The sequence below is a fragment of the Bombus vancouverensis genome, chromosome 2, assembly GCF_051014615.1.
Source record: "Bombus vancouverensis nearcticus chromosome 2, iyBomVanc1_principal, whole genome shotgun sequence".
Lineage (NCBI taxonomy): Eukaryota > Metazoa > Arthropoda > Insecta > Hymenoptera > Apidae > Bombus > Bombus vancouverensis.
In genome coordinates this window covers 7,752,454-7,772,270 of record NC_134912.1, presented here as the reverse complement: position 1 = coordinate 7,772,270, position 19,817 = coordinate 7,752,454, and the positions used below count along the sequence as shown (strand labels likewise).

The window sequence follows — 19,817 nt, the reverse complement described above, 5'->3', positions numbered from 1 at the left end:
AGTATAGTATAGTATAGTAAAGTATAAGGTATACTCTTCGAGTATTATTAAGAAAATGATACAGATATTATTTAAAGGGAATATTATTTTTCGAATATCGAATATTATAAACCGCGTTCCTTTCGTAGAAATAACGTTAATTCATATTTCTTACAGGGAAAATTCCTGCACATCGTACGAGATAGACCAACAGTCTGTTTTGATAAATTCCTTTATGTAATTCGCTGAGAAATCTATTGGCAATATAATTTAGCGTATCGTGCCTCGAAAAGATCTATAAAAGTATACTTTTACATAAACCTACTACCGCGGCGCCGTAAATGATATACTTTTAATGAAATTACTTATCTCACGTCAGCGTGGTTTCGCGAACGAAAGGATATTAGAATCGATTCAGCATCTTGAATTTTGAACACGAAATTGAGAAGACGATCCACAATGGAAGAGGAGGTATAATGGGAACTTTGGTAGGCAAAGCGGTACAAAAGTTACTGACTGCCGGCTAGTGAATTTATAAAAGCTTCTACAACTTCAACTGACATTTCACTGAATCCTGTAGATTATATTTTCAGGAACTGGAGAAACTCCTATCCAAGAAGACGACTCCGATAAAGTCGTCCCATCCTGAATTTCATACTTGCACGCTCTTTCACTCGCTACTCGTTCCGCGAAATAATCTAACATGTAAAATAGAATTTAAGTTTGCCACTTTATGGATGTTATTAAATATTGTTTAGTGAAAATCATCCTTTCTTTTTCTCAGCCTTTGAAGACATTTGATCGAATAATGGATAATTTTACAATTGATTAATTAATTAAATAATAACGTATACTAACATTAAATAATTTTCACTTCCTTCTCAAATGTTCCCCAATCTTTTAGCAATTTTACCTGCAGAAAACAAATCTAACTGCAATCTTCTATTTATCAAAGTTTTGATAAGGTCTTGAAACGAAAGATCAAGTTTAAATATCTATTTTTACCGTAACAAACTACTTTCTATGATGTTGCTTCGTTTACCACAATAAACTGGCATAGTAAAAATTCATTATTTCGGATGACAGCTGGAAGATAAATTTGAAACTGCTAGCTAATCTCGCATATATTTACATATCTTAAAGGAAACAATGAAAAACAAGTTGAGCATTAAATATCTGCTAACAAAGTTACTGAACAAAATTTATATATTTTATACAGCGTCTGAAATTCTCTCCTGAAATTTATCGACAGAATCACGCGATCAGCGACCAAACTGTTGTTAGACACGTGTCAAGTTCAGTTTAAGGCTTGACAAAACAAAATACGTGACTTTCCATTTAACGCGTGATTCGAAAATTCGAACCGCGCAGTTCCTAAACGATCTGAAACTGCTTAAACAGTTATCGTTGATAACCAGCCGCAAAACATATGCATTGAAAACAGTTTGACAGTTTACTCTCGAAATTCATATACATATACGTTATTTGTATTTGCTTCGACGATCAAACGTGATCACGAAATATTTACACCGGGTATTATAAGACACTGTGTATATAACAACTCCACATAACGAGGTACACTACATAATACCATTTTTTATATCTTTTTGTTTACAATTAAGCGCTCGCAGTTCGAGTACCAACTATACAATTTAAATTGTATAATTTCGTGCAATAGAAAAAAAGATTATCATTGCTATCGACAATAACACTCGTTAATTGGAATTATCAACGAACAGTTTGAAAATATTTGGAAGATTTTCACCAATGATTTTCAAAAGCGAATAGAAGCAGATACGATTTAACGTCGGACACAAAATAGGATATTTGACCTTGTCAAAAAGCAGACATTTCTCAAGCAGCATCGCTCTTCTGGGAGCAATATGCTATGTAACTGTGCTAAACGATTCGTTTTTCAAACGAAGACAGACGTCAGGGCTTTTATCATAGCCCAGCGGGACTTTCAAGGAAGAGGTATAGATCGAAGAATACCAGCAAACGCGAGTGAAAAGAAGAAAAATTACGTTGCCCTCTGTTCACCTGATTTTCGCAGCGAACGAAAGAATAAAGCCTGATTCACACTAGCGGTCAAACGTACGGTTAAATCACGATCGATCAAAAATCTAAGATTTTTCTCAAGCATTCGCACTAAAAGATCATACACAATCACGTTCAGTCCAAGTCTCCTTCAATTTTTTTTTTTTTTTTTTAATATTTGATTCCTGAGATTTTGATTCTTTTTGAAATTTTTTCCCTATTTCGATCCAAAGTTTCATTTTGTCAAGTGTGTCACGATATCTTTCGCGACTGAAATCGTGGACTGACATCACGTTACAATTTCGTACAAATTTAATCACGTTCTTCATGTTCGTTTTCGACTGTCGACCGTGGTCTTAATCGTCAGCAAATCGACAAACCACGGTCAACAGATTTTCATTTGACTTGACCGAATCATCCATAGTGAATGCTCTCATCGGATCACGTGTGAACGATTTTGACCGGCACTTGACTTGACGCGATCTGACCGTACCGTGATCGCTAGTGTGAATCAAGCTTTACTGGACTATTTAAGTTCGAAAAATCGGCAAAGCTCAGAATCATTGCTCTTCGTTAAACGGACGACAAAGCGAGATCATATACCGTCCGATCAAAAGTTAAAAATCTTTATTCATAGGTAAAAATGAGCTTGAACGATTTTGTGATACTGAAATAGAAAATTTAAGGTCAGTACGCAGTTCGAAGGACTCAGAGGAACGCGAAAATGAAATTGAAATTTTGAAAGTTTGTAGTTCAGCACTGGGATAATTGAATGAGCGAAGCACGAAAATGTTAAGGAAAGAAAAATAAGAATTTTACAAGTTAACTGAAGAACATTCCCACCTAGAAGTCAGCCAGAGTAATTTCTTAAAGGACATGAGGAGATCACTATGCAATTCATGGAACATATGCATGTTCAGAAGAATGAAGAATTTTTTAATTAATTGAAAAAGTTGCTCGCTATTTATTATCTAGGAAGGAAGCGAGCAGAAACAATTCGTAATTGCCCTTAAGATCCATACAGTGGACAAGTTTCAGTGAACAGGAAATGTAACGGAAGATCAAATATTGGCGCAATTATGCAAATGACATGAATCTTTTGGCTGACAGTGTAGTTATAACAGTTCTTGGCCGGTTTCGTCGTTTACTTTGCACGTGCTCTTTTCACGTCATAATTTTAAGTCATCGCGAGTCTCTCTCCTTTAAAAGTCAGCTTTTATAAGTCACGGTTAATCGCAAGCGTGGGTCTTCTCCTGCATCAAGGAGAATGAACTTCAATATTGAAGTTGAAGTGAAGAATTCTGCAGGAGAAAAGCAAATAACGGGACAAATATTTTAAACAGAAATAAAAATATAAAGAGTTACGTAAAAATCCGTTGTGACATTTAAATTTAGTATAGCCTTCTGATCTTAATTCGTCGTCTCCATAAAACAAGATAAAATCGTCATGAAGATTAACAGTTCCGTTATAAATGTTTCCACATCGAACTTCTATTTCTTTTTTGATTTATTCCCATCCGATATTGATAAAGTACAGCTGTCCACAACTGCAAAATATTCGGGATAAATAAATTAATAGGTAGACAGTATTAGGTCACACGGTCAAAAAGCTTTAATTATTATTCTAATTAAAGAAACAACGAATCTAAACCTGTAAAGTTAATGTTACGATTTAAAGGTTAAAATATCATCGGAATGATTAAAAACCGTAATCTTGCGAGAAATATGAGCTACCCAAAGCCAAAGGGATGCAAATGATACTTTTCTGATATCGAGAAAATCGAGTTTGAAATTCAAATGTGTTACGAATTATCGAATATATGAAAATAACGTTATTGCACCTGCATCTCTTTGGCCTTAAGCGCCATGTATATAAAGTAGAATTATAATACTCCGTGTTGCTAAAAAGTGTACACTATAGATAGGGTACGTCACGCTGTTACCAAAGCAATAATAAAGAGCGTATTTTCTATTTGATACAATAAAATTGAATGTATAAACTTGCTGATATTCTATTTGACCTAGTTTTAGCTTCTAAGCGCTGTGTTAATGACTTCAACGTGTGCAGATTGTACCTACTATTCTATACACCTACTTCATGTTCCTTATCCGTTAGAGACATCCATCTATAGATAAAAGAAGTACGAAGACAGGAGGATAACTAGAAAACGTAAGAGAGAAAATACATTTGGTCTTCGATTACAGCTATATCGTTACAAAATAAGTGTCAATTTCGAAACAATGAAATTTTTGATGAAACTTAAAATCATCTGAATTAATATATCTTCGTCGTAGCACATAAGCTCGTTTTCGTGAAAACAAATCTAGTATAAACAAAATGTGACATTATATATATTTCTAAAGAAAAATGGCCCGAAAATCACATTTCCGCGTGTTGTATCTCGAAAGCATCAGAACCTCGTTGCTTTCAATAGAACCTTGACGGTAATATCTTAATCAGAGAATCAAATAAATATTCAAAATTGTAAACCTAGAAATTGATCGTAATAATCTTCGAATAATTCTATGTTATTATATAATATTAATAAACGTTATTATATAATATTGTATAATAAAAGAAACTCTTGTGAACGTCGATACGTATTCAGATACTGTCAGGGTAATAATCAGAATATATATGTATATAGGTCAGAATAGTAGTAACAGTTGCATACTACACAGATGTAGAATAGCGAGCATAAATCGATACATAATTAAGCAAATTACCCAGAGGCAATCACTGTGAGTCACATAGGGTGTCATTAAATAATTTAAGGAGGATCGATATTTTTCCAGCATAGAAGAAAATGGCATAAATGTCGGTACTAAATCGTGGTAAAGTCATTCGACGATAACAGGTAGTTGTACTCAGTCAGGTATGCTTTTCTTTACGTTTCATTGTCGCACCATCTTGGAAACTGTATAAAATCGGCAACTTTGGCTAACAAGTCAATCGGATAAAAGCTTTATGTATTAGGATGGAGTATGGTGCGTATTATATCAGGGCAAAATTCATCCTACGATTCTCTGAAAAATCACATATTGTGCAAAATTATTATTGTTTTATGCGAATAATGATAAGAAGTATAGAAACAGATGTATGACAGTTTAATACCGTTTCTACAGCATTACAATACATCTACGGCATTATTAGTGTCCATCAAAATGTAAAAATATATTACAATATTGTTTGTGAGTACGAGATGAAGCATATAAATATTAAATGAATTTTGATGGCTGAAATTTACATGGAAATTAAATCATTCAACGGCTACCGAATAATGTCTTAGGGGTGTAGACCCATTTTTGTTTTAAAATCTCACACCACGAGAGAAAATAACAACACATAATTAACGGCATTTGATTTGCAAATAAGAAAAATGCAAATATTTATTAGTATACATATATAAGGTACAAACATAGTAGACTATTTATTAAAAATTTCATTCCAGGATTGTCCGTTCAGTTCTAAGTCCGCATGTGTCCATATGTCTATCAATTCCTTCATCCTGACAACCAAAACACGATTACTTGGTTTACTGATGGATTTTACAATCTCGCTGTAAAGTGGCAAATCGTTTCATACTGAAAATAAACAAAAACGTTTATTCGAAAATATACTAAAAAAATAAAAATTGTATCCTCAGCAAAGATCTCGCTTTCCCACTAGATTTTCCGCTATCAACAAAATTCGACCAACTGCAAATAGATCGTTGCAACACACGGTAATCAACTACTTCCATGTCGCTTCACGCAAACAAAAATATGTACTCGTTTCACTGTTAGCCCATTCTCCGAAAAATAGGCTCAATTCGCGATGGCGTATTTCGCGGAACAATGAGAACGTGACACGAAAAACAAACTACGTATGTACATGCGCGAAATACTCGGTCTATCAATGATGTAAATGTGGTGTCGTCGTGCTTTAACTAGATGAAAGTGAACAGCGAACAGCAAAATCTAAATGTCAATTATGTACAAGTAATTCTCGATAGAAATAACATTGGGTTCTTTTCCATAGAATCATAAATGATTTGAATGAATGGCTCATTAAATATCGCTAATATATCCATATAATAAGATATTAAGAGAATTAACGTACAGGTGACCAATTAATCAACAAAACGCTATAATTTACATGTAATATAACTTTCGTAATAATTTCAAATTTTTTAATTCTTGTTAATTATAATATTCTTGTTCCATCTTCGGAAAAATTCCTGCCATGCATATAATTATTCGTCGTTTCTATAATGTTACATCATATATAGAAATCAACAAAAATAATTTTCAACGAAATAGAAGATCTTCTGCCGCTTATAGCGTCGAAGTTACGTGTTTATTTTCCACGAATCATTGATGTTTCTCGCTAATCTACGAAAAGGTTGTTTAAATAGAACACTGCGTGCAGAAGATACCATTGATCTTATTACTTCACGCGTATATTAGTTCGTTAATTACATTGCCTGTTTCCGTACTAATAATTAGCATAATGAAATTTCATAAATATCTCGAGCTCACATAAGCTAGCATGTGCTCTGAACTTCGACCCCGTTTATTCACGAAACGCAAACCTTTGGGTTACTCACCCGCGTCAATTATCGACTACGCGGATAAATCACCGAAAACACGCTAGAAAATGTATTTCTTACCTTGACACTTGATCTAATGAGAAACTAAAGGTAATTCACCGAATGCTTAATATTATAAATAATACGCGAAATAAAAGAAATTGTATTGAACGGAATGGGTAATTAAGTAAGTACAAGTGATCAGGATCAAACGCAAGCCAGACATGGATTTCACTCGACGGGGAAATTAAGAATTCGTGACATACTTTAGAGCATTAATAAATTGTTACGACAATGAGATAAATATTACAGAGTATATATAGTTTTATCAATAACTTTTATATTCTAGCAACTTAATGATGTGAACTAATCTCTGTTTTATGATCAACATAATAATTTGTATTTTTCAATTAATTGTCATAGATGATTGGGCAGAAAATTCAAATCATGCACTTCAATATTTTTAGCATACTATTTTACCTATATGTGGTAAGCTTTGTAACGAACACAATTTCATCGTTTTATAATAAACATACGATATTTTCAGCGAAGATGAAAAAAATAATTAAAAGATCACGTACTCGAGTAATTTTATCGGTCGCTCAAGTATCCAATATCGTAAAAATGTTCAAGGTATTCGATAAAAGAGTCATCGTAAAAAAACATCAGCTACACTTCTTTTTCTTTCTTAACATTTGATTAATTAGCTGACATAGTTCAGTGAAATTGTTTTTAACGTCGTATCGTTTCCAATATTGTTTCTCAATTGCATCACCAAAATGCGAGAATTTATAAATTTCCAGTTATTCGAATTATTTATTCACTTTACCATGTAGCAATCAATACAAAGAATCTTCTTAACATCTGTATAACAACTGTTTAACATCATTATCATGTATAAATATCCCTCGTTTTTAGGTTGTGTTGCTTCTCAACTAGTGAGCTCATTAAAATTTCCTAACAAGAAAATGTAACATAACTTTACATCGTATGTCGAATTTACTATCAAAGAGGAATCCAAAACAAAAACAAGTCAACGATCACACGCCTAACAATACAAAAATAAATGCTTACCTGTTATGACAACAGCCCAGAAGAACGAGACGTGTACCAAGAGAGAGATAATACGGAGAAACAAACTGTTATCCAAATCACATATTACCAATCACCAGATCACCAATGCATTCGAAGATATGTGGACGAGGATTCCTCGAGACGTCCTGGTGGCATCAATTCCTGCGCTTGCTAACCAAGAATTGTTCATTGTTCACTTGCTTGCACAAAATTATGACAGCAAACCGAGAATGGAGAGGAAACCACCGTGGATCTGCACCTGTCTACGATAATAGGCACGTGTACCAGCGATCCATTCGCGTACACGTGTATACGCCGTGGCGCGTGAGACACACACGCTTTGACTATCGATTATGCGCGAAAAGCTGTAGGGCAATGTAGAAAAAAAATGGTCCCTCGAGAGACTCGCGAGCTACCACTACCACCATAGGCGGCTTTTCTACGGAGACAACTCGTCCTGCGGCGTTACGGACGGACAGCTCTGACAGGAGGCGTACACGCGCGCCTCCATCCATCGCGCATACGTTCACGCGCATCGTGCCCTCGGCTCATTAAGCAGGCGCGCCAACTGTAACGCTTGGAATCTTACCAGGCTATCGTAAACAAAAGCTGGCTTATTCTGTGACTTTGAACTTCAAAATTAATCTATACAATCTACACACGTAATAAAACAGTAGAAGGGTTGTGTTTATACATTGAATAAACAACATAAAACATCAGTCATTCAGGAACAGTCATAAGTTATGGAGTCCAAAAAGCTAATCTTTGCAATTTTTGTCTGTTCCTTTGCACTCGTATCACTGCTTGTTAAAACTACTAAAAGTAGGAACTACTTTGAACGGATTTTGATGGGGTTTTCTCTGGTGTAGAGCTTAATTTTTAGGAGAGAAAATAGGATATATTTTATCTCGATCCGTTTTGTAGAAGCTAAAAATAGCCTAGCATCTGACTTGTATGCGCTCCCATATTTGGTAAAGGTCAAACAATATGTCTAAAATCGAAACTTTTTATAATTTAATATTTTTTTACAATGGGGTGTAATGTAACTGTTACTATAAAAAAATATATATACATAATGTAATAGTCGTGTATTTTGTAATAATTTTTATTAGAGTAGTCGAAGTGATCAATTATTCGGTCAACATGTAATTGAATGTAATAGATAAAATATTCTATATCTATTTACGTTATTATAGACAAACTCTAGATCGACCATTCTTAAGATCTTTCGTTATCTAAAAAAGCCAAACAATGACAATATGTACTAGTTTACTATTTACTATTTTGTTTATAAAATTCAATAAATTGAAATATATTATAGCTAAATATAAAACACAACAAAACAAAGAAAATATATAATTAACTTAGAAGAATTTAGAAAGGGAACTGTATTTTATGCAAACATGTATGGCTGGTCAGATGGCTAATTACGAATAAGCTAGACTATCCGTTCATTTTATGTCAAATAACACGGTAGAGAAGGGGAAATACACCATTCAAAATAAATTAGAGGATCAAGTTCCTGTACAATGTAGGAAAGTGAAACGATGAAGGGATGAAAGAAACATGACATACTCCAGGTGATAATGACTTTTTAATGGACTAATTTTGTATGTTAAAGCTTTCAAGCTACTAAATTTAATATCAGTAAGGATAATTTGTAGTGTTGAAATCTTTAAAATATTGTAGTTTTTCTTATATAAGCATAGTAGCATTTTTTAACATACAGTGACAAAATTTTATTATTTTCAATTAATTTTATTAATAATTTTTTACATCTTCCTTTTTACAATTTTTTTACATTTAATAAATTTTTTTTAGTTTTAAATATCATAATTGGTAGAAACAGATAAAAATTACTCTCTGAATTTATAAGAATGATTAAATCTGTACTATGCAATAATTATAACCGCAAAAAACTTTAAATTTTGATTGCTGTGTATCCATTTCATAGAAATTTTACACATTACGTATCTACCACTTTATACTTGTTTCGTCTTCTCCTGCACTTGTTTCGTTCCATACGAATTACAAATAACTGCAAAATGACACGATAGTGATTAGATATATATTCAAATAAGATGCATTTTATTATCTATTCATTACTTCGAATAAGGAAATTAATATGAAACCATCAGAATGATTAATTGATGAAGAATTTCAACACGATTAATATATTATTTTATACGCATTACATTATATTATATAGTATAATATTTAATACATAATATATATAATATATATATATATATTAAAAAGGAGAGAAATACATATACATATATTAATATGTTAATTCTAAACTTCAATCTTGCAATATTCGATTGCACGATCGTAAAAAGAATTATCATGCAAATTGAAATATTATTTTCAAACATAAAAGAATTACTATTGCAATTAAATTATCATTCGAATGGTCGTATTTTTACGGCTGTTGGTTAAAGACACGTGTGTCCCACGCAATGGTTCTTCATAATGAAAATTTTCAAACAACTGGACGAAAATTAGCCTACCTCTATCGTAATCCATACTATCCTTGCTAGTTGAACATCCGCACAATAGTTAGACCATAGCCTACGAATATTTCATTTGCTACTCTCAAGGACGCAAAACCGTCCCAGTGATACTTCCATGTAATCGATCAGCCTTAGACGACCACTTAATTTTCCGGTATGTTTCAAGGCTTACATTTTTCCATACTTGTTTTAAAATCGAACTTCACACAAATTTGTTCTCAATTAGTAAACGAACCGCAGATATGTCATCTTAATAATGATCGTGTGAAAGTTTATAATCTAAAATTTTCATATGATCAGTGTCGTTGCCAGAAAGGAGTTAAAATACTATACTTCATTCACGTTTAAATGCGGGTTTCTTACTTAGCAATCTGCGGTACCATAACGTAAACACGTTTTGTAAACACGACAAAATATCAAAACATCTGGGCATATTTGTGCAGCAATATGTAATTACCTCGATCGAGAGTAATCGTTGCCACGCCTTAGAAATTTGCTATTGCATGTCCAACGATATCGAACGTGGAATAGCGATAATACGTCACTCCACTGAGCCTCTATAAATTCCAAATATGGAAATTTAACCGGCTAAATTAGAGCATCGACGAGTCGAGCTGGACACCGTTCCGACACGTTCAATTATAAACCACGATGCTTTAATTAGCGACAACGTTTCGAGTGTAACTTACGTAACAATAGATTATGGTTCAGCGGTACGCTAAAATTGGTTAAAATTTAACGCCTCATTTGTCCAACTAGCGGCTAACACTTATGCGGTATATTGAACATCGCAATACGTAGTTATGTATTAGACACGAGTAGAATTGAAACGTGATACCTCTGTGACCGCGATACGTCGATGTTCGACTCTTGCACGATATCACAGGAGACCTCGTTAACACTCGAATCAACGGAGCTTCTGTTCGATCCACATACAATAGGAATATAGTTCCATTAACTTAACCCTTTGTATTCCTACAGTGGCTACGAAAAGTATCTCTACGCCATTGTATTTAGTATAACATTTATATAGCAATTAGTTAAGTTCGAGCATATCAAATATCGTGTCATTTCGTACAATAGTATTTTCACGTGTCTACAAAAAAAATGTGTCATTAGGAAATAAGGATATGCACAAATACTTTTTGTCACCATTGTGCATCGAACTAGACGCGCAATTCTGATTCTGTCTCATTTTTCCTAACTTTTGTATATAAGATATAATTTCTGTTATATTAGGACTTTCGTAAATCTTCACGCCATGCAAGTGCGCTATAGATAAAAGAAAGTTCTTTTGCGCTATACGACAAAATATTTTTCGTTCTAATTTAGAAGGAACAAAACTAGAAAAGATCTAGGTATATGTTAGCTATACTAGCATATAAGAGTTAATAAGGAATTTAAGTTAGGTGTAACCGTACTCGATATCATTTCTGTTCGAATTTCTCTGGTCCAATCGAAGGTCCGTCCATTGATGGACAGCACTATACGAATTTCTACAAAAATATTTGTATATACCTAATTTGTATATACCTAATATATACACGGTTATGAAATAATTAAAGTTGTTTCTAAAAATAATGAACGAAAAATAATTGATATGCGAAGAAAAAACGCGGATGAAATTATTTTGTTTGGTTACTAGTTTCAAATAAGGAAACATTTATATTTCCTTATTTTTATATATTATATTATGAGTTGAAAGCTGCGCATCATACTTCTGAGAGTTCGCAGCCAGTTAGCAAATCAAGACTTAGTGAGCCGAGAGGAGGGGATAGTAGTGGTCAGTTGACGAAAGAACTTGAGAATATTTATACAGATTCATTAAGAACAAGTATTAAGAGCCAATTTCATTACTGTGAATACGAAAAAATCTTTCTGAGTAATTGCAAATAATAATTGTGTTGTTAACGACAAAAATTATTTTCTACAAACTCTGCGGTGTTTCATTTCGATTTAAATAATACACAATTCCGCTATAAAATCAAAGGGGAAACACAACGGTTCTATCGATTTAAAGTTGAAACTTAAAAAGTAAGGCAACCCCTGAATCGAATTTAACGTTGTGCCACTGATAGGATCCGTTCCGCAATAAAAATGTAGCAGCACGATATCGAGTCATGCATTGTCTAGATGCAGCAAATAGATAAGAAATACCGTGTGTGACGAATCATTCCTCGATATGACGAAGTTATCGATAGAGATCTTTCCGCAAAACATGATTAACATAAAATCAATAGACACCTTGAACGCCCATGTCGTGACCAGAGAATAAGATATAAAGCGTTTTTATTTTTAACACAGTTATATTATTCATTTTTCGATGGAATTTAATTGATAAATCGCTATATACTATTATAGTTTACATATACTGAAACTTAAGATTTTAAGTAATTATAATCGCATGAAAGGCGTCGATAGAACGGGAAATTTTAATTCGTTAAAAATTTTGATTAATTTACAATTATTTGAAGAAATTCATTTCATTTGTTTAATTTTTTTAATTTAAGAAATTGATTTTAATTTATTGGAGAGAGTTATTCGTTTAATTCTCGGGCAGACATTTACGCGTCTACCGTAACTGCAGTAGGTAAGAACATTCCTGCACAAACAAGGTTGAGTAACTGGGACTTTATTAAAGTACAAAACTGAAAAGTAAGGTCAGAAATGAGATGAATGTAACTGTAATCTATTGAGCATGCAATAGTGTATAACATTTCCGAAATGTTTTACTCGTACATTTCACTAAATATATTTATAGAATAACAATAATAAAAAATAATAACACACGAAGGACAAGAATTATAGATGATAGTATATAACATTTTCGAAATGTTTTACTCGTACATTTTACTAAATACATTGATAGAATAACAATAATAAAAAATAATAACACATGAAGGACAAAAATTATAGATAGGAGATATTTATTTATCTCTAAAATTGATTACTTTATTATGTGAAAAGGTAATATGAAATAAAACTTAATCAAGTGTGGTAGTATACTTACAAATATCAAATTAATGAAGATATTTATCTTAGAATGGAAACTAATGTCTGCACAGTAAACGATTGTATCCTAATTGCGTTTTACTTACTTATGTAGAATTTTTTGCGATAGTTCAGTATCATTATAACGTTTAATCAATTTGGCATATAAAGTCAAGCCTGTACTTATACATAATGACAGTTACTATAATTCAACAGTATATAATTAAATATCGTAAATATATGAAAAAGAACGTTTTATTGACAACAAGATAGATACAAATACAAATTTAGGGATTTGTATCTTCATTATACACAATATATATGATATAACTAATATAACAATATGATATAACTAATGATAGCATATAATTAAATACATATAAAAATGTGACTCGAACAAATTATCATAAAAGCTAAATGTTCTTGTATCGGCAGTTTAAAAATGTTAAATATTGCTTTAGATTGTAGTCATTCCTACGAAAAATATCATAGAAAAATATGCATAGTATTTTTTTGCATTTCGAGTATTTTCTAATTGTGCGCCTTAATTAATCAGAACGATTTCTTCGTTGCAGAAATGCAACCTTCAAAACTAATTACAATTTTTGCCATTAGTGGTATATGACTAACCCGCATCTCAATCAAAATGTAATATCCCTAATGAGAAATTACATAAATTAAATTATACTGTCATTCTTATGCTTTAAATAATTATTTTCTTGGGATTTGCTTTGGTTAATTATTTTGCCCGCATTCTTCTGTTTTAAAAGGAAGTTAAACAAGACGTGCTTCAACAACTCTTAATTCAGGCTATCAACTTAAACAACATACACAATCACGAGCTCCTAATTTTGATCAAAGCTCCTAGAAACTGTTTTACAGACTGTAATATGTAACGCGTGTATGACTTTCGCTTTTCTTTCCCAAAACAAAGCACCAAATTATTTTATTTCGTTGTTTACTGATTCGCCGCAAAATTGAACACGGGATATTTTGGCGCGAAACGATTCGACACACCAAAAATATACTCGGATTCACCACGTTCCCACAGACTTCTAGCACCATTGGTTGATTCTTCGTATGATGGTGGAGCTATAATTTTATACATTAATTACTGTTAAACTATATCCTTTCTTAGAATACAATAGTTTAATTCATTAAAACTATATAATTATAAGAAATACATGAAAATATTCTTACGCAGATTAGGGTACAAATTCGATGGTGGACTTCCGTCAACGCTTGAAACTGGAATTCCTGTCATCGTCCACCCAATTTCTGAGGGTTGTGGATATCCTTCGGCCGATGGAGCACTTGGAGTTTGATAATTTATTAATGGTACCGTGCCCACAAATATAAGGGTGTTCTGCGTCAAATTTCGATGGTACCTAACATAGAATCAACCGCTCTAACTCATTCAAAAACATTTTTACGAGCAACTAGAATCGGTTTTATACAGCCAATTTTCCATTGTGTCGTTCAATTGCCATTCTTTGCAGATCATTCGATGAGTCATAGTATCATCGTATCATACAAATAGTGAATAGCACTGATTTATTTATAATGCTTCACAAATGTAATAACGCATGTATTTAATTTCACTTGAAACATGTAACATTAAAAAAATTCTCTTATAGTAAAATTAATAGTATACAAATTAATTAATTAATTAATTAACTTTTGCGTATATAAAAATTAATTAATTCGCAAATAAAATATTCTGCATAAGGTAACATATACTAACCATCCTGAGACACAAGCTACGACTTTAAGATTATATTCCAGATCAATAATTCCACAATTCCTCAAGTTCGATGGAGGAAGTGGAGGTATATCGAGCTTCTGTTCATAATCTGCAGTTCCGTGTCCTTCGACGGGTCCTTTGGCAACTTCCGCTATCACAATTTCCTCCGTTTTAGTATCAGTGGTCGGTGTGGTAGCCCGAAAAGTCACGATCTAGACTTCATGTGATTCCATTATTATCTCGAAATATTTTCACTGATATCGCATATTTATCAGCATCATCAAACTGTATATACCTTACACAAAATGAGTTTTATAGTCTCCACAGTGATTCCTGACAAATTTTCAACGTTCACCTTTATTGGCATTGTTTGACCTGGTACGTATCCCCTCACTGGTAACGAATAGTTAACAGTTAATGATGGTGTTCCGCAACATAAGCAGCAAAACGTCTTACTCATTTCTTCTTGCACCTTTTCCTGAAAATGTATGCGTTTCTTTATACCATAATAAAATTTTACTACATCAACTGTATGTACAAAAGTTAAACTATAAAACATAATATTGCTATAATTTTTATAAATTTTAAATATGAAAATTTTCACTCTCGATTTAATTTTCTACTTCGAAATGTATGCTAAATTTTAAGGAACTGAGTGTTCCCATAACTGTTTAACGAATGTCAACTATTTGTAGCTTCAATTTCAATCGTAAAACGTTCACCAAATTTTCACTGAATGGAGAATTTTCTGATGAATACGTACCGAGGATCTTACTTCTTGATTAAGGTCAAAAGGCGACACTACTGTAAAGGGGCTCTTTACTTCTTGATCGAATTTCCAAGGGCGATCCAGAGTCGCTTTGACTGTATACCGAACGTGGCCAAAATCGGATTCGAAACTGCTGGGTAAATTCATGGGTAGAATACATTGAAACGGGAATTTATGCTCGCCGCCTTGTATCTCGATTTCACCTCCTAAAGAAAATTTATTACTTTTTCCAATGAAAGTTCTAACCAATGAAATAATTTAAGGTAAAATTTTACCAGAAGCTGATCCAACAAGATAATACTTTGTATCGAAGTATTCTTCATGTGCGGTGACCGTCTGAGTTCCATCTCTGTACTGTCCTCTCTCATCCATATCCTGTTTGTCTGTTGTCCAACATGTATTCGCCACACCTTTTATTTTTACACATATGCCTGGAAAAATAATGAAATTGTTAGATATTATTATTAATCAATTGATATTCCTCTTACATAAATTATAGAATATCGTATACATATGACATTCTATACTATAAAGAGAAATTACATATAGTTCAAATTCATCAATCTTAATTTCATACTGCATACGGTAATGGCTTTTAAATTTATCTAATTGAAATCACATATTGATTTAAGTACAATTGAATACAATTGTACTCCGATACAATATGAGTAAGATTGAGGTATTGTTTTTGTGAACATTGAAAACTGATTATTACTTTCTTCACATCTTCGCTCTAGGTAATATAGATGTAATTTAATACTGAAATTAAATAGTTTTGTTACTCCATTTCATTGCGTATGATATAAATGTATATATAATATGTGATAGTATACATTGCCTTGTATGGTTCTAACGTTTAACTCGATTTCAGATAACTCTGAATAGTAAACTTATCAGAGCTCCATACTTTCAATTATTTAAGGCGTTTCACATTGCTCGGTTTAAACAAAAAGTGACACATTTTTGAAATTACCATTAACAATGAGATAATAGTGTAAAATTAACCGCGAGCCAACCGCAAGTTGATGCTAATAAAACATTACATCAACGTCAAATAAATGTCAAGAACATCGTACCACGAGAGAATCCTATAGAATATTTCTATGTGGCTGACATAAATTTAAAATATAAATAGCATCGCTTATAGAAGAAACGTTCGTGATCTGTTAAAAATGTTACAAGAGTAAAAGGTGATAAGGCATAAAATCATAAAAAAAATTAGCAAAAATAAGCAATAAAAATATATACAAATTCCAGAAAAATTAAATTAATAACAATATTCTATCATATGAGAGACTGTAATACAATAGCAAATAATGATATTAAATAATATTACAGCAAAGAAATACCAATATTAAATAAATAGTACCAATACTAAAATAGGATATTAGCTATAGTAAAGTAATTAGAAGAATATTGTTATATATAATATAGTAATACAATACAGCGTGACGAAAACAAGTGTTCCACGGCCGATCGCCACTGTTCATTTCCACTGTGCGGGTGTGTATAGTCGTGCTATAATTAAACTACACCTTACCACAAAGAAGAAAAAAATATTCTCCACAGGAATGCGGCGACAGGAGCTCGACAATATACATCGAATATCATTTCGAAATTAGAAGGAAACTTAGAATAGAACATGCTCCTACATAAGCAGTATACGGAGAATGCATCTAATATTATACATAGTTTCTCCCACACTCAAGTAATAGTTCTTTGTTCCACATTCGCTTTAACTTTTTAGAGTTCTTACAGATGGGAAATAATTTAACAATATCTCCTTAATAGAAAATACTAAATAATTTCACTTATTCCTTTGCTATTTAAATTTGAGCAAAACTTACTTTTCTAAATGTAAAATGTTTTTTAAATGTTTACAGTCATTCTTTAATTCTTCAAAGACTTTTTTCATTTAAATTACAGATTTTTCTTCGTTTAAATTATCTAACTAAACGAAGAATACTACAAATAATTCTCGTTACTTCTTCGTACTTACTGCCACTACCTCTCCTGATTTTCTAATACGGCATATATCCTCGAATCTGTAAAATGCACTACACATCATGATCTGTCCGGCGACACATAGCCGTATTTCCAATAAGAAAGCCATATGAATGTCGCGTATCTCGAACACTTAGAAACACCTGTCGATCTCTAGATATTACTAATCGAGTATATACTATCACATATTACTCATCCGGAAATAACATCGTCTGACTGAGTCACTCGACAATACTTTCGAATATGCATAACATACCACGAATCTTCTTCGTACTGTTTAATACCACGATGATATTTCCACTGACGGTCTGTCCTGGATAATAAGTCCCCCAAGGATTGTCGTAGATTATTCGGAAATCCTTTAGTCCCATGTCTGTTGCGACACGGTCACACCTTTCGCGGTCACTCGATTTATAAATTCGTTTTGTTTCTTTATTTATTAATTATTCCAGTGACGTTCTGGGATAGATGTGCGATCATCCAACATACGGTCGTTCATCCGTCGTTCTTGTTCCACACACTGAGCACACGCAGCGCGGCTATATCGAGCCGCTCGTAAAAGCCGGTCTGATCGTAGTTACGAGTCCACGTTACTACGTACCATTCGATATTTGTCTTCTGCGCACATACCAACTGACGCAGTGCTGGTAGAACGATGCTACAGGTCATTTCAAACGGATTATTGACAACGGCGCTTGTTAACTCTCGCGCTGAAAAATCTAAAAGAGAGGTTATGATTCAAAGAAAAGCTACGTTAAATTCAATATTTACTGTTTTGCTATACTTTGATCTTAGCTATCAGGCCTAGCAGTGATAAAAAGTAAGGTGACGTTAGATTCGTTATGTGCTATTCAACTGTACTTCGATCATTGGTATCAGACTGAGAAGCGATAAAAGAAGATCAAGGTGCAGTATAATAGTAAACGATGAACTTAATATCACTTTTCAATTTATCACTATTTTACGTATTATAGTATTTGCTATTATATCGATGATACAACTGATCCGTGGTTAACGTGAATATGTGTTATCTGCTTCTATAAATGCAGTTGAAATGACGAAGTTTCGTAAAAGATATGTAATGCAGGAAGCAAAACAAACGAGATAATAATTCAAATAATTTCTCTCATTATTTTGGTACACATTTTTTTCCAGTTTTTAAGCATCCTGTATATTCACACTGCGTCAACGATAACGTGAAAATACGACGATTATGGAAGAATATCATACTATCGATATTTATATGACCATTTAGAAGCTCCTGAATATTAGTACTTTTAAAATTATGCTCGCCACTTTTGAAGTTTCCCATATACACGCGTTCTATCAACGATGACGTAACAACATTACGTTGGCCCCATTGGTTAAGCGTGGATAAACATGCGCCCAGATAAAGTGTTTTCACGTATCATGGCGCTGTAGCCTCGTGATGGAACCGCGCATGCTTTTATTCAAGTCCAATGACGTCATAGGCGGATAACAGATAAGATAGCGATGATGTAATTGACGAAGACGGCTGATAATAAAGCTAACACTTATCCTCAAATGGTCGGACTCTTCCAATTTATTAAGATAATTAAACGAGTTATCGTTTTTATCGGTTATCTGCTTAAATTATAATTAACGGAATGATCGAAGTTCGTTTATACGATAGTCCTTAATATAACTTGTATTTCAAGAGATCCTAAATTTCCTATCAATGATATGTCGCTAAAAATACCAATGATTTAAAATTAATAGCTATTTTTAGAAATTACTTTCAAATACAACTGTTTTATTTTTAATACCATGATATTTTATAGATCATGGGAACAATACCAAAAGAGTAATTTAAAGATAAAAGTAAAAATTAAAACGTCAAACAATAAAAATAAATATCGATATAAAATAATGATTACAAATGAAAATTATAAGTAGAAAAGTAGAAAATTATTATAGATAAAGTTCTTGAAGAAATGCATTTACGTAAAAAGTATATATAAAAACCAATTATTAATAAAATTCGAATGAACTTCTTTATTTTGATTGAAAATCTATTCTATTCTTTTCTAAAAAAAAAAAGATTTACGCGATCGTTAAAGATTTAGTAATAATTTCTATAAAAGCTTGAAAATGAGACCAGTTATCTGTCACTC

At 32.6% G+C, this 19,817-nt stretch overlaps 2 protein-coding genes across 4 annotated transcripts in view; both read right to left on the bottom strand.

Annotated features, from left to right (window-relative positions):
* Nucleotides 1–8,122, bottom strand: part of KCNQ (KCNQ potassium channel) — a 146,258-nt gene extending 138,136 nt beyond the window's left edge. The window contains exon 1 of the mRNA XM_076625225.1: nt 7,662–8,122. The gene's annotated coding sequence lies outside the window, so the exon portion shown is untranslated. The remainder of the gene's footprint in view (nt 1–7,661) is intronic.
* Nucleotides 8,123–13,402: 5,280 nt separating this feature from the next.
* On the bottom strand, nt 13,403–18,388 carry LOC117166229 (arrestin domain-containing protein 17). Of its 3 annotated transcripts, none has more exons than XM_033350018.2 (7): nt 17,939–18,388; nt 15,954–16,109; nt 15,673–15,884; nt 15,205–15,387; nt 14,910–15,121; nt 14,366–14,553; nt 13,403–14,257 (listed from the first exon to the last, which is right to left on the bottom strand). In XM_033350018.2, exons 1-7 carry the CDS (start codon nt 18,051–18,053, stop codon nt 14,124–14,126), a joined length of 1,200 nt encoding a protein of 399 aa, XP_033205909.2. In that variant the 5' UTR covers nt 18,054–18,388; the 3' UTR covers nt 13,403–14,123. The 3 variants fall into 3 exon arrangements, with proteins under 3 accessions (XP_033205909.2, XP_033205910.2, XP_076483814.1); XM_033350019.2 differs by lacking the exon at nt 17,939–18,388 and adding an exon at nt 17,678–17,853; XM_076627699.1 differs by lacking the exon at nt 17,939–18,388 and adding an exon at nt 17,124–17,225.
* Nucleotides 18,389–19,817: the final 1,429 nt, after the last annotated feature.